Source organism: Strigops habroptila, chromosome 6, assembly GCF_004027225.2.
Source record: "Strigops habroptila isolate Jane chromosome 6, bStrHab1.2.pri, whole genome shotgun sequence".
NCBI lineage: Eukaryota > Metazoa > Chordata > Aves > Psittaciformes > Psittacidae > Strigops > Strigops habroptila.
In genome coordinates, this window is record NC_044282.2 from 50,131,082 (window position 1) to 50,145,514 (window position 14,433).

A 14,433-nucleotide genomic window follows, 5' to 3' on the forward strand; every position below is an offset into this window, starting at 1 on the left:
CCAGCCAGGGTCTTCCTACCACATACCTAAAAACTTTCCGCCTACTGTCACGTACCTGGCATTGATAAGACATACAGGAATCTGGTGTTTGGAAATGACACACATGGCTGTACAACTGGGAGACTGTTGAGGTGTCTGCCATCCACTGACAGGCAGCTTCAGAAAGCACAGTCTGTTTTTAGGAAGAAATGCTGGTTGTCAGATCTAGCTATGACTGAGCTGGACATAACGTGAAACTTTGTCTTCTGTTTGCACAGCTTAGTGTATCCTACGAAGGCTCAGTCAACATGATAAAATACCCTGCTCTGTTCAAAGAGCATAGTCATTGGCATGAGCACCAAGCCATCCCCTTTGTTATCCAATCCCAAACCAAGTGAAGAATAGTGGCACATGAAATTTATCATTATAAAAAGTCAAAGTAAACAAGATTTTCATGTTTCTGAATGTCACCGTAGCCAGGTTTAGAGAGATTCTTTTTTTTTTTTTTTTTTTTTAAATAAAGTCTTGGCTGTTATAATTATCTACTGAAAATACTGGTGGTAGTTAAAAACAACTTTCCTAATCATTAAGGAAAGATAAGGCTCTGTCCTTGTGTTACTGAAGTTTTCCTGCTCATTCAGTCTGGACACTCAGTACTCCATCTCCAGCTAGTGCAACAAAGTATCACTGAGAACAAACACATGAAAGTTTAAGTCACTGAGGCACAAAGAATGGAAACATGTCTGCAGATGATTTAACCAAGCTAAAAGAGGAAGATGGTTTCTTACCATCCATAGGACCTTCATCAACTCATTTGCTTTTATGTATGTGCCTAATCTTCAACAAAATGAGCTAGCTGTTTTCAAGTGCAGGCAGTTGCTAAAGAGACTCAAGTTTATTATTTTCTGTGTCTACAAAAGGGAACCAATAGCAAAGGTGTCAGAGTGCTGATGAAGACAGGTTTTTGGGCAAGAATGAGGGCTGGATGAAAAATTGTTGAAAGTCTCTGTGAAATGTACTGTCTGGGTGATCAGCTGGCAAATGGGCTTCAATCTGTAACTATGAGCATGTACCCAAGAAAAATAATCACAAACTGTAAAAACACATCAAGTAATGTAATATCAGATGACTGCTACCAATGTGGAAAGAGAGCTCAGGGTCAAACCAAGTGCTCCTACACAAACACTACCTCAAGTGCTCAGTAACAGTGAAAGAATCAAATTGGAAAACATTTCTATGTCACTACATGAACATTTGGTGCATTTGGTGTATTCACAACATTTGATACAAGGCATGGCTCTGCTCCTCCCTTCCATGTCTCAAAAAGTATACTGAAAAAGATAAATAATGACAAAAGGTTAAAGAGAAATGACTAAGTACACCAAGACTCAACAAGTTAGAAAATACACAATATTTATATTGTGTATATTAGAAGTCCATAAAAACAGAAAGAGCAGGTAATGCTTTAGTTATTTTTCTTTATTTTTTCTCCTGATATAAGCAGTAAGGACATAATCTGAGAGAAATGAAAGATGAAAACATAAACAATAAGGGTGGCTCTACTGATAGACAAGTTCATGACAAGTTGGACATACAGCTCAGGTCAGAAAACCTCAGAAGCGAGACAAGTCTCAGGACTTTATTGAAAATGTGTACTCTCTTTTAAAATACTAGAATTTAGGAACCTGGAAATTTTTAAGTAGGAAACATGGCTGACAGGGTGGGCAATGCTACAATAATAAATCCATTTTGAAGGTAGAACACTTCCAGTTTTGTGTTCATTCCTTTCCTTCAGAATCTCTCAGTTGATCATCAATCAGGACAATAAAACAGCAAGGTGTTAGGTGTTACTTGTTGTGTGTTTTTCAGTGAAATATAACCCTAGAAACATCTTTGCCCGGGCCCCCTTTCTCATTTGTTTCAATTGCTGTGACTGTTTTGAAGTTACCCTGCCCTTGACTTGCTCTCCAGCTAGCTTGTTTGGTACTTGCCTCCTGACAGACAAGCACAGGGAAAATCTTCAGTTCCTACGTGTTCTGCTGTCACCCTGTGCTGCTGTGTAAGCAGCACACTCTTTAGAATTGCTGGCTGGGTGGTAAGCCACCATCCAACATTCTTGGGAGAAAATGGCCCAAGGTATCACCCAGCATCCCCTGTTCTGTGCGTAACAGAGGCACAGTTACTGCCCATGTACTGTTTCATGAACTCTGACCTTGCACAGGATACTTGCCCAGTTTTCTGTGTTCTTTCCTGTGAGGGTGGTGAGACATTTGCACACAACCAGAGAAGTTGTGGCTGCCCCATCCCTGGAAAATTCAAGGCAAAGCTGGATGGGGCTTTGAGCAACCTGGTGTACTGGAAGATGTCCCTGCCCATGATGGGGCGGGTGGAACTAGATGATCCTTAATATTCCTTCCAACCCAAACCATCCTGTGATTTGAGAAAATGTTTAGGATTTCAGATGGGACTTCACAAATTGTAGAGAAAAATATCTCAAAGAATAGAACTGTCTGCAAGCACAGGGAAGTTCAGCTTGTCCTTACGAATAAACATTGCTAAGGAGAAACAGGAATTTCAGAAAAAGGAGCTGAATTAAGAAAATATTTATCTGTCTAAAAGGAGGACAGAAAAGAGACTACAATAAATGCAAAATACTTTATTTATTGCAAACAAAAGCTGTAGTAACAACATTGACAATACCAAATTTTAAGGGTTCAAAATTCTCAGAAATTATTCTTCATTGTGATTTTTTTTTTACTACACATATCTTTATATTTTTACATTAGTTTTACATTGTGACAAAGTAAATTACTTACAGAAATTAAGACAAATTGTATATAACCTGCCAGCTTACTAACGTTGCATTTATATGTCTCAGAGTGCAATTATTTAACACTTTGATCTGAAAAGGATTATCAGACTCAATGCTTTGCTAGCCATATAACAGAATGATACAGTTCGCACCAATACATTTTTTAAATTATTAGAAGCATATGGGAATTCACTGTGTGCTGTTTGTATTTTCTACAGAACATAGATCATAACCAACTTTGTTGCTTCGCTAGAACAATATTTTCTTCCTTTTGTATAAGATATCCAGCAAAAAGGAAGACAAATGCATAAATCCAACATTTTTAGATCCAATGCTGAACAGCCTTGAGGGCAGTAGTAAAAGTCCTGAGTGCAGGATGAGTCCCCTGATGAGACATCAGGAGAGACCCGGCCTCTGCACTGAACCCTGCTTTTTTGAGTTCTTTGGCTATTTCCTCTACATCCCAGCCCCCCTCTCCTTGGTTAGCCAGCAAGTGGTCAATAAGGCGAGGACAGAAGGCAGTAGATATGCACTTTACCACTAACTTGGCATCGAGGAGCAAGGAAAGGATTTCCGCATCACAGTTGGAATCGTCAACCTATGAAGAAATTAAAATCCAAAGTAATTAAAAATTAATTACCGGATACATCCATCAACAAGAACATGTCATGACTATTCTAACTGCACAGCATGACCTTGAAAGCAATTCCGTATGGATTAACAACAGGGATATACACTTTGCATATGTCAGAATATGTAATGGTACATCTTTAACAGTCTCCATCACATTAGTATAAATATTTGACCAGCAGAAAGTTAAGACCTGGATAGGATTACATGAACAGCTTTACAGACTTTTCACAGGTTCTCAGCCCCAGTGCAAAATGGACCACACCATCCACCTCCAGATCAAGAATGACACCCTGAGGAAGGTGAGAGCAGAGTATATTAAATTTTGGTCACTTTACATTAATATGTTACATTCCACATATCAATATCATAGGCAACATTTGCAGACTCAACCAGATTTTCCCAAGTTTCAACCCTCACAGCAAAGATGAGCTTTTAAAATGGAAGTTGTATTCTTCTGAAAAGATTTGGAGCACAAAGCAGCTACCCCTGTGAGACACCCTGTATGCCTCAGAAAAAATGTGGTTACGTGATATATGAGAGCAGATATTCCCTCGAAAAACTTGTCTATAGCTTTACACATAACACTACAGAATACTTAAAATTCTAATTCAGTTAATTCTGACATGTATTTGATAGGTTCCTTGAAATACAGTGTGGTTTTAATCAGCTTAGGTGATTTACCACTTCAAGTGTAATAAAACAAATACATATAACTGCCCCAAAATGGGCCAAAGAAGGGGTAGACAATAGTCGGTTTCCAGTGGCTGTATCATATCAAGTTACAAATAAATTAATCAAATTACGCTATTTACAAAACAATCTCTCAGTTAAAAAAAAAGAAAATAAAATCTGTCTGGTTAGCTTCTGCTTAATTTCCTGTAAAAATGATGTACTATCTATCTTACATGGTTGGTAAGTAAGTTACCAGCAAGTAATAAAGACCCTGTGATCCAGTGATGTGGTACCCTTGAAGACCAGTTCAGCTCCTACACAGGACCACAGGACATGACTACTGTATACTCAGGGATTTGGCAGTGACACTTGACAGCTGCAATTAAGCAATTTTTAATCTAATTAGCATCACAAAACTTTTAACTCTGAATCTTTTCAGGACAGCATTTAAAGTTTCCTTGTATCTCTGCTTTAGTTCAAGCTAAAACAGCGCAGAGCTTTGCTTCCTCATGTTCATGTGCAGTGGGCTTCATGTACCCCTTGCCCCACCACTGTCACCATGAACACACTGCAACAGGCACTTCTTGCTTGTAACCCAGTTCTGTGAGCGATCATGCACTCCATTTAAGATGGACCATGAACTGTGGTAACTATTCTCTCCAGCTTCCCTATATAGGTAGTCGAACCTATATATAAGATCCTATATATCCTATATGGGATTGAACAAGATCCTCAAAACATAAATCAGAACAAGTACATAATTTTCTCTGGAATGCCTGGAATTCCAAGACTCCCAAGGTTTGGCATCTTATTTGAAGGAATCATTTGCATGTAGAGGAACACCAAGAGTTCATGAGGAACTACCACATAGCTCCCTGCATTGAAGTGGATGGATAAGAAAGCTACAATTAGCTTCAGAAGAAAGAACTTCCTTGGGAGTAACACTACATTCTTCTAGGAGAAAGATCTTTATTGTATCTAAATAGTTTAGACTAATTAAAATGTTTCGCTTCTGTGATACAGCTAAAAAGTCAGCACGATGACTGAAAGCATGTATGTGATAAAGAAATAGAATAATGTGTGCTCTGTTTTGGAAAAGATGCAAATACACAACAAAATATAATCTAAAAAGGAGAAAGATAAAACATGAAATATTGTGGCATGAAAAGCTGTTACACCTCTTTTTATCACTTTCAATTTACCATTAATAATGCATGATCATTACTTTACATTTACTATTTTCACTTCCATTGGATCTTCAGCAGCTTTCCAGAAAAACAGAATGTCTTTATCATGTTAACCAGGAAGTTTGCTGTTTCACCCTCGTGCTAGTTCTTCCATTACTTCATTTAGATACTTGTGGCTTTCTTTCCATTGCAATCTTTAAAACAATCTTGATTTCCTCCAAGTCTTCAACATTTTCACACTTACAAATTAAAAGCTAATGCAACAGTGCATAGCAGTTCTAGGTCCAGTTTACACATCAGTTCTAAGAACCATAAGGATGTCCGATCTTGAGGCTGTCCATTATTTAATAATTCCTCTAAATTGTCATATGTTTGATCTGTCTTCCTGTTGAAGACAGCTTGATAATGAAAAAAAATGGGTTGACAGTCAGCTAAACATGAGCCAGGTTATGCCCAGGTGGCAAAGAAGGCCAAGAGCATCCTGGCCTGTATCAGAAATCGTGAAGCTGTACCTCGAATCCTGTGTTCATTTCTGGGCCCCACACTACAAGAAAGACACTGAGGTGCTGGAGCGGGTCCAGAGAAGGGCAACGAAGCTTGTGTGAAGGATCTCGAGCACAAGTCCTGTGAGGAACGGCTGAGGGAACTGGGGTTGTTTAGTCTGGAGAAGAGAAGGCTCAGGGGGGACCTTATCGCTCTCTACAACTACCTGAAAGAAGGTTGTAGTGAGGTGGGGATTGGTCTCTTCTCCCAGGTAGAGAATAGGACAAGAGGTAACAGGACAAGAGGTAACGGCCCCAAGTTGCACCAGGGGAGGTTTAGGTTGGATATTAGAAAAAAAAAATCTTCACTGAAAGGGTTGTCAAGCACTGGAACAGGCTGCCCAGGGACGTGGTTGTGTCACCATCCCTGGAAGTATTTAAAAGATGTGTAGATGTGGCACTTAAGGACATGGTTTAGTGGTGGACTTGGCAGTGCTGGGTTAATAGTTGGACTCAATGATCTTAAAGGTCTTTTCCAACCCAAATGATTCTATGATTTGAAATTCCTAGCGCTGGCATCTTGGAGCATACCACACAGCATACCAAGCCATTATCCAAATAACTATCATCTTTTCTGAAATGGGAGGGTGGAGGGATATTCTGCCCCACCTCTGTGCTCTGTGTTCTCTATTCTTGACCCACATGCAAGTTTTACACAAGGCTTCAGTGTTTGATTTTATGAACATAAAATGCGAACAGTAATTACAGTAATGAGATTAACAGCAGATGGGAGGTTTGATTTAAATTGGGTTTTTTAGGCTATTATTCAGTTAATGAAAGTCCTATAGACTAGTGTGATTTCACGTGCCAAAAATGTACAAATTGGAGACAAGTGTGAAAGTAAAAGACCTTTTCTATCATAAAATGATTAAACATCTGATACTATGGGGATGATGATGCCTGCATGCAGAAGCAGAGCAACCTCTCTCTACTCATGCATAAATGGGATCACTGGTCTTTACACATAACAAAAGAGCATACAAAAGGCTCTTGCTTGTATCTGACAGCTCATCCTTTAGCTCAAACAGTCCATTAGGTTTAAATTGATCAGTATTTCTGATTTTCTGACTTCAAGGCTGTCTGAAGACCAGGTCAGGAAAAGGAAACCTTTTTTGTAATTGTCTCCAGGTAACTGGATGGAGACACAAGACGGCAACCAGACTCTGTGAATGCATTTCATGAAGCTTAGGCCACTGTTCTGCCACTCTTTGGTCAGTCTAAGCAGAGTCTGACAGGTGTGGGAAGAACACAGAGACAACAAGGTTTAATAATAAATCTGTATAAAAATAGGCAGCTGAGAAAGCTAGATTAACTATTGCCCAGTTTTGCTACTCCAGATTATGTCAACGTTTTGGGTATCATATGAAAAGACAGTCACAGTCATTATTTTAAATAAAAACAAATGCACACACCAAAATTCCTTACCAAAACCTATACAGATTGTTAATGAATTAATGTATATTTAAAAACTTTATTTAAGATAGCTTATACATGAAGCAGTGCTGCTTAAAGCTATAAGATTTTCTAGATTAAATCCATTTAAATGTAAACTAATGACTACATGCATTTAAAATTAATGATAAAATAGAACAAGCATTAAAACAAAAGATTACTAGAACAATAAAAAAGGTAAATAGGCACAGCATATATTTAAAAGTAAAAATACACCATAGAGCATATAATATGGTGTCTGTGCAAAAAATGACTCAACAAAACTAGGACTCCCCAGTCTAGAAAAGAGGCAGCTTAAAGGGTATAGAGCAGATAGCAACATCATTAGAGTATAAAGGGACTGATTAAACACATTCTCTCATTAAAAAATAATTGTGAAGCATCAAATGAATCTAGTAAGATCAGATTCAGAGTAAATTTAAAAAAAAATGTTTTTTACACTGCTGAACTCTTTGGCAAATGACACTGCAAGATATAAAAGCTCATACAAGTTTAAGGAGAACATGGACAAAACTGTTAAAGAAAACCACTGGCAGTTACACAGTTAGCAAATACAGCTGAAAATAACCCAAAGTTGGGAGAGTAGTGTCACAGAAAAAGAGCCTATACATTTGCCCTAATTTTACTCTTCACTACGCTTGTAATTCTTCCATCCATTGAAGCCAGGCTATTGTTCCGGATGGAACTTTGATCCTCAAAATTCTACTGTTTTAAAAAATATTAATTCAAAACAACCTTCAGGGTTATTTTTGTTTGCCAATGATTTCAATCACATTTCAAATGTTGCTTAAATTAGACAGATTGGCTGCAAGCATATAATTTTGGCATACATATCATATATTTGCCTACAGTAGACAGAGGCTCTCTTAACGCACATCATTTTCAAAAATCACTCTTTTGATAAGACTTGTAAAGCAGAGAGTAAAACTCAATTAAGACAAATTACTAAAAAGTAACCTTACCATTCCAGTGTTAAAAGGTGCTGCTTCTGGGCAGACAGCAGAGGTAGGATAGTATGAGTGAGTCACTTCTGATCTACCTGCATAAACAGAGCCCTTGCTATACCGAGATTCTAACTAAGCCTTAAAAGCCTGGTTCCAGCTAAGTTTACTGCTGATCCCAGAAACAGTGTTCCAGTAATATGGGATGCAGCTGACTGCAGTTTAAGCAAGTCTCAGAGGTGCAGGTAGCTTCTGCACAAATTAACACACAACTGCTTCCCATATTGTATGAACACAGGAATAAACTATAAACCACAATAATGACAAATTCAGAGTCTATTCAATAGAGAAAAATCACTATGCCTATCTAGACTTCCATGCTGAGAGTGCTACATTTTTTATTAGAGCAAAACCTTTTACTTCTGGAAGGCTTAAATAGGAGCATCTTTACTTTTTCATATCCATCCCTCCTTCAGCAGGATTTGAAAGTGCAGATTTAGTGTGGCGTCCACACACAATGCGCATGTCTACAAGTAAAAGAACTAATGGGGATAATTACGCTATGGAGAAGAATTCCCGACTTTTTTTCCTTCATTTTCATACCTATTTAGGTACTAGCTGAAATCTACTTTCAAGATGTAGGCATTCAAATAGTATCTCTGATGACTAGCTCACTCCTTTAGACTGTGGTGATCAATACCTTTCTCTGCTAGACACATGTGTATTCATCTAGAAAATGAGACAGCACAGAAACAGGATTGCAACAGATGCACTCATTTCCACTGAAGCAGCACTACAGCACTCTGCTTCAAACAGGGCTTGTGCATTTTATCAAACGTCTCTTTGATGCAGAATTTATAAATGGATCTGCACCTACAGATGGAAAACCACATCTCAGTGAAGTAACTGTCAACAGAAGCAAGGACCCACTTGTACTCTGTCTCCACAAGTCCTAAACTCTGCACATCTTCAGCAGGCACGGGAAGAGCCTTATCCCTGACTACTAAGTGCGGCTCCTGGAGAGGGTGGGGGATTTAAGCCGTTTCCCTGTACCATCCTGTATTCGCTCCTATGGTGACTGCTGTATTTCTGAATCAGATTGGCAGTTTGTGTCTTAATGCTGAACTCTGTGCTGTCAGTGCATAATTAGTAAGGGGTAAGCATGTCTGCCTGGGGCATTGCCATCAGCACAGTAATATTCTTAACTGCAAATGGGCTCAGGCTTGAGGCATTCAGCTCTACCAAGGCAGCAGGTCCCCTGGGCACGCAGAGACAGGGAGCCTGCAAGTTTTGAGATAGCTGGTGTGTGAAATAGGTGGGTCAAGATCAGGTTTGCCACAGGTGGCACCTCTTTTGATGTACTCAGAAGAGGAACCTGAGGCATCTAGAAGGCTTTACTGATACAACGCTGAGGCCTCCACAAATTCATGTGACCATGAATGCAAGAATTTTGTGCAACTGCTCCCCAAGACCAAGGACATCAGCATGCATTAGCAACATTTCTGGCTGCTAATACAGTCTACATTGACATTGTACCTACACACTTGCCATGACACAGCATATTTGAAAAAAAATAATAATCTCTCCTGCAGTGAGTATTTCAGATAAGGAAGAAGAGGTCAGGTGTTACCTTTTGCCTAACTAAAGGGCAAGCCAGGGTCTGGGCAATTCCGTGTCAGCATTATTTGTGCAGGTGTCTAGAGGTTCTGGTATTAGCAATAGGCAGAATTTCATCCATAACTTATGCATTATAAAATGCATGCACTATGAAATATGGATACTAATGGAAAGATAAGAGCTGCTGCTGACATAACAGCAGAAAAGAACTGAACCTGCTATTTCCTTGAGTATTGGCTCTCCACTACTGCTGGAGATAAAAATGTTTTTCATTTTATTCCTCATTGGAGTCTATAGCTATATGACAAATAAATAAGGGAATAAGAAAAACAGTGAGATACCCCTCCCCCCGCCAAGAAAAATAAAACACAGAAAGATACTTTACAATAATCACGGTTAGCTTATATACACATAAATTAACAAGATTTCTTTTAAAAGGTAAGCCACATCAAGTGAGTAGCCATAAATAGCATAAGATATGGAGAACACTGGAAATTCCATTATTTCACATATTCTTTACGATTTTCATTCTACATTTTTCAATAAATCATGTTGCAAAGGTAGTCAGTACTTCATCATTGGAAATATAGTATGTAAACAGAGCTAAAGTATTAGATTAACTGAAACCATTTTCTAGTCCTAGTTTCTATTCAAGCCTTGATTAAAGAAGTATTTGCACTGATTATATTAACTCACATTTGTCAACTGTTTTAACAGTATAACTACCACCAGGTAATAGAATATTTGGTTGCTCTGTCAGAAGCATAAAAACGAGTCCTCATTTTTGAAAGATAACCAAGTGAACAGACAACACTGAAACTCTTCTCAAAAACATTTGACTCTTAAGGGCAAACTCTGAGCTCTCTTGGCAGCAGTAAGCTTATTTAACTAAACGATTTTTAAAATTATTCACACACCACACAATACAGAGGAAGAATAGTTATTTCTGCTATCCAAAAAAGAGAAGTGACAGTTTATTAAAAGATCCTCAACAAAAAGAGACGTATGCAATTTCAAAAAAGCTTACACAAAATCTTGGTGGTTTTATTACAGGCAAAAGCTATACAATTCCTAGTATCAGCACTTCAGCATCATCCTTAACTGTAAACATCCATAAAGCTGTCAGCAACATACAACAAATGGCTAACTAATACATCGTATCAGCAAGCAAGTGCTGTATTTTTCTCACAGCCATGTTTATGAGCTGTGTTAGCACTACGTCAGGGAATCGATAGATATGATTTCCCTTTCCCAGATGTTATTTGTCCTTTTCCAGTTTAATGTAAGCAGAATTGGGCTTCCTATGAAAAATTCTTTAAGAATTCTACAAAAAAAATTAACAGTTCAAATACTGTTTTTAAAAAGTAAAAAGTATGCATAAAAAATTACACTGAATAAACAACACTGACATAGCTAAGGAACATATGCACTTTTAGTACACCACCAACTAATGTGACCATAAGAGATGTATATAAAACAAGGAGTAAAAGGTTCTTTTCTAAACAGTGAGAAGAGCTTTTAAATTTAGCATGGCACTCTTCTGTACTAGTTGCTTTTCTAAACACGGGCAGTGGAATGTCACTGGCTAAGTTCTATGCCTGATGTGATGAAGTCAACAGTTAAATTTTCACTGGCAAGATGAAACCTCAGTCCAAAGCTAAAAGCTTTGAAAATTCTAGGTTATCTAGTGCTCTTATAGAACTATGTGCTCAAATTAATACTGAATTTAGAAGGAAAAACTAGAAGCAACTTATCAAGCTACCTCCTGCATAACAAGGCCAAAAAGAACATGATTTTAGACATGCACAGGTGTGCAAAGTGCTTTATATTAGTACAAAGATAATATGGTTTCTAGAACTCCAATGTAATATAATCAACCTAGAGTGTAGAAAATTGAAAGCTGTAGCACTCTAGAAAGAAAAGGCCAGTTAAGAGTGCAATACAATCAGTAACCATTCAGAAAGTGCCACTGCAGAGCATTATGCTTTAAAAATAGTTAAATAAAATGTATTTGGACACAAATTCCTGCTGGCAAGCTTCAGAGCTAGCCACTTACACAGCAGCTTTCATCTGTTAACAAAAAAGTCAATCTTAAAAGGTTAATGAGAACATATAGATGAGAAAGTGCATGCATATATCAGATGCCCACTTGCTTTTCAATGAGATCATCTTGTTTAAAAACAGTTACAGAGAAGCCTTGTTTTGCAGACACAAAATCTAAAACTGCACATGGTAAGAGAAAACTACCAATTTACTAAAGATAATCAGTTGTTTTGGTTGTTAATATTTATAAAACTACGTTTTGTGGAAAATTGAAAAAAAAATCTGTGTTTTATTTGCATAAAGAAATAGGAACCTTCATAAAAACCTATGCTTCTTTGCTTAGAATGCCAAACTCAACTAGTAAATACTCCAAATTCACACTGGATGCCAACTATAGTATTGGAATTTCGATTCTCTGACTGGTCTTCACCATTGTGTTCTCAAAAGGAGTTATATCCTTTCTCAAGTTATCTAGTGGATGCAAAAAGAGAAAGCTTCTGAAACATAACATGTAGCCTAAGAAGGAAAGATACATCACAGGAGCAGGAATAAGGGAGGAGAGTATCCTGGGAAGAGCAGGATGCAGAATATCTTTCCTAGGGAACAGGGGATTGGTGTGAAAGTACAGTATAGGACCGCACCATTTATTGCAAACAAGGACTCTGAAAAATTTGTGGTAATTAACATAGAGCAGAGAGCCTGCCCAAGAAGGCTCTCCTACAAATCACATTTTTAAAGGTTTTATTTTTTGGGGATGCTTATTTTAAATAGATATACAGAGATCCATTTCTGTTTCCATATGGAAAGTTCCATTTTGAAGTAGCATCTGGGAAATTTACCATCAATTATTATTACATATTGTAACACACAACCAAGTGCTCCCTAAGTTATGGTGCAGAATTTGGAAATATTAGAGATGAGGTTTTCCTACCTAAATCCTGTAATTCTGGAAACTTTCAATGCAGTTAATTCAGCCAGACAAGGAAAGCCATTGCCTTTCATATAAAGGTCTGAGACAATACCTCCCTTGACTTTTGTGGTAGAGTGCTAGGTTGTAGATCTCAACTAACATACATAAAATCCAAGAAAGTCAGGTTGTACATGCACAAGTCCAATTAAGAGCTTCAAGAAGTTTTAATCCCAGCTCAGTTTTCGGAGGAAAAAACCCACAAAACTTAAAATCTAATATAATGTATTTGTCTAGGTGACTGGCTTTCATCTTTTTAGGTGTTCCTTCTTAACTGAAAAGCAAATACACAGGGGAAAAAAAGTAATGTAACTTTATATTAGAATTGAAAAATATCCAGTAATGTCTTTCAGTTCTTCTCCAAAGAAAAAAATGACAGTATTTAGGGATTTTTCCTCCAGAAACTTTGCTGCAGTATCAAATAAAACCTGTTTAGAATTGCGCAGAAGTCCCCAAACATACGATCTTGCATTTTAACCTTTCTACAACAAAACCAGTGATGTAACAGCTCTCTACTTGTATACAAAGACTGCCAAATTTGTCAGAAACAAGTCAACTCACCTGATACACTATTATCACTTCAAAAAGCCCCAAAGCACTAGAATATGAACACAGAGATAACAGTCTATATAACAGAATAGTTTCTGTTCCACCACACTGACTTAAAATAGCATACTAGATAATTAAAGAAAGTGCTATGAGTTTTAATCACCTCAAGTATATACAAAAGATCTTACTTGCCCCTTGTTACTCTTCACTGTGGGCACAATAGCTGTGGAAAATCTTTATAATGACAAGTGTCTCAATAGTCTCTGCTTACTACAGGAACATAAAGAGCTAATTTATTACCTCAGACTCTGAAAGTTGGTTAATTCAACTGCTCATACCTTAGCAACAGCTGTTATCTGCTCCAGTGCCATGGCGTGAAGATCTTGATCTTTGCTTTCTACCAGCAGTTTCAGGGATGGCAGCAGGAGGGACTGGTTAAGTAGCAGCAAACATACTTCTCTTATACACTGAAAATAAAAGTAAACTCATTCAGTGAGATCTCTGGAGATACTAACATAATCATTCACACTAAAATCTATGAAAATTCCATGTCAAATGCGAAATGGAAACCAAACTTCCACCACAAATGAAATCCCTGTTGGAAATAATTCTTCGGAAACTTGAAAGGGCAAATTTAAAAAAAATGTGGAATACAGGATTATAAGAACAAAGTTTGTTATATTAAGATGAGGCAGGTACTGAATCACCGTTACAACCTGGTGTTTTACTGAAAGAACAACAGAGCAATCAAAGCTCTCTGTGGGACTAATATATTTATGCTTGCTGAAATACTGCAAAGCACAGGAAGAAACTTAACAGACACCTGTGACATTTCTGTAACTCAATTATGCAATCATGAAAGTGGAACAAAATAAAGAGGAAATAACAGTACAAACAAGAGTTCAGTATCATAAAGTTCTGTTGCAAGATCTTTCCGAATTTAGTACAGTATTTATTTATATCTCAAAAAGTATTTCAACTAACAAATTATGTTGGAAGTCAAATTATAACTCGCTTTCCCCTTTTGTCATTTCCAAGA

The 14,433-nt window shown here is 37.5% G+C and overlaps 1 protein-coding gene across 2 annotated transcripts in view; it reads right to left on the minus strand.

Moving 5' to 3' along the window:
- Window positions 1–2,615: 2,615 nt before the first annotated feature.
- NBAS (NBAS subunit of NRZ tethering complex) overlaps window positions 2,616–14,433 on the minus strand; it is a 176,713-nt gene continuing 164,895 nt past the window's right edge. Inside the window, exons 50-51 of one of the 2 annotated variants that reach the window (XM_030489718.1) lie at window positions 13,733–13,861; window positions 2,616–3,389 (exon numbers count right to left, since the gene is read on the minus strand). In XM_030489718.1, the coding sequence (XP_030345578.1) occupies window positions 3,114–3,389; window positions 13,733–13,861 (405 nt within the window). In that variant the 3' untranslated portion in view covers window positions 2,616–3,113. The remainder of the gene's footprint in view (window positions 3,390–13,732; window positions 13,862–14,433) is intronic. The other variant, XM_030489716.1, reaches the window with a different exon arrangement.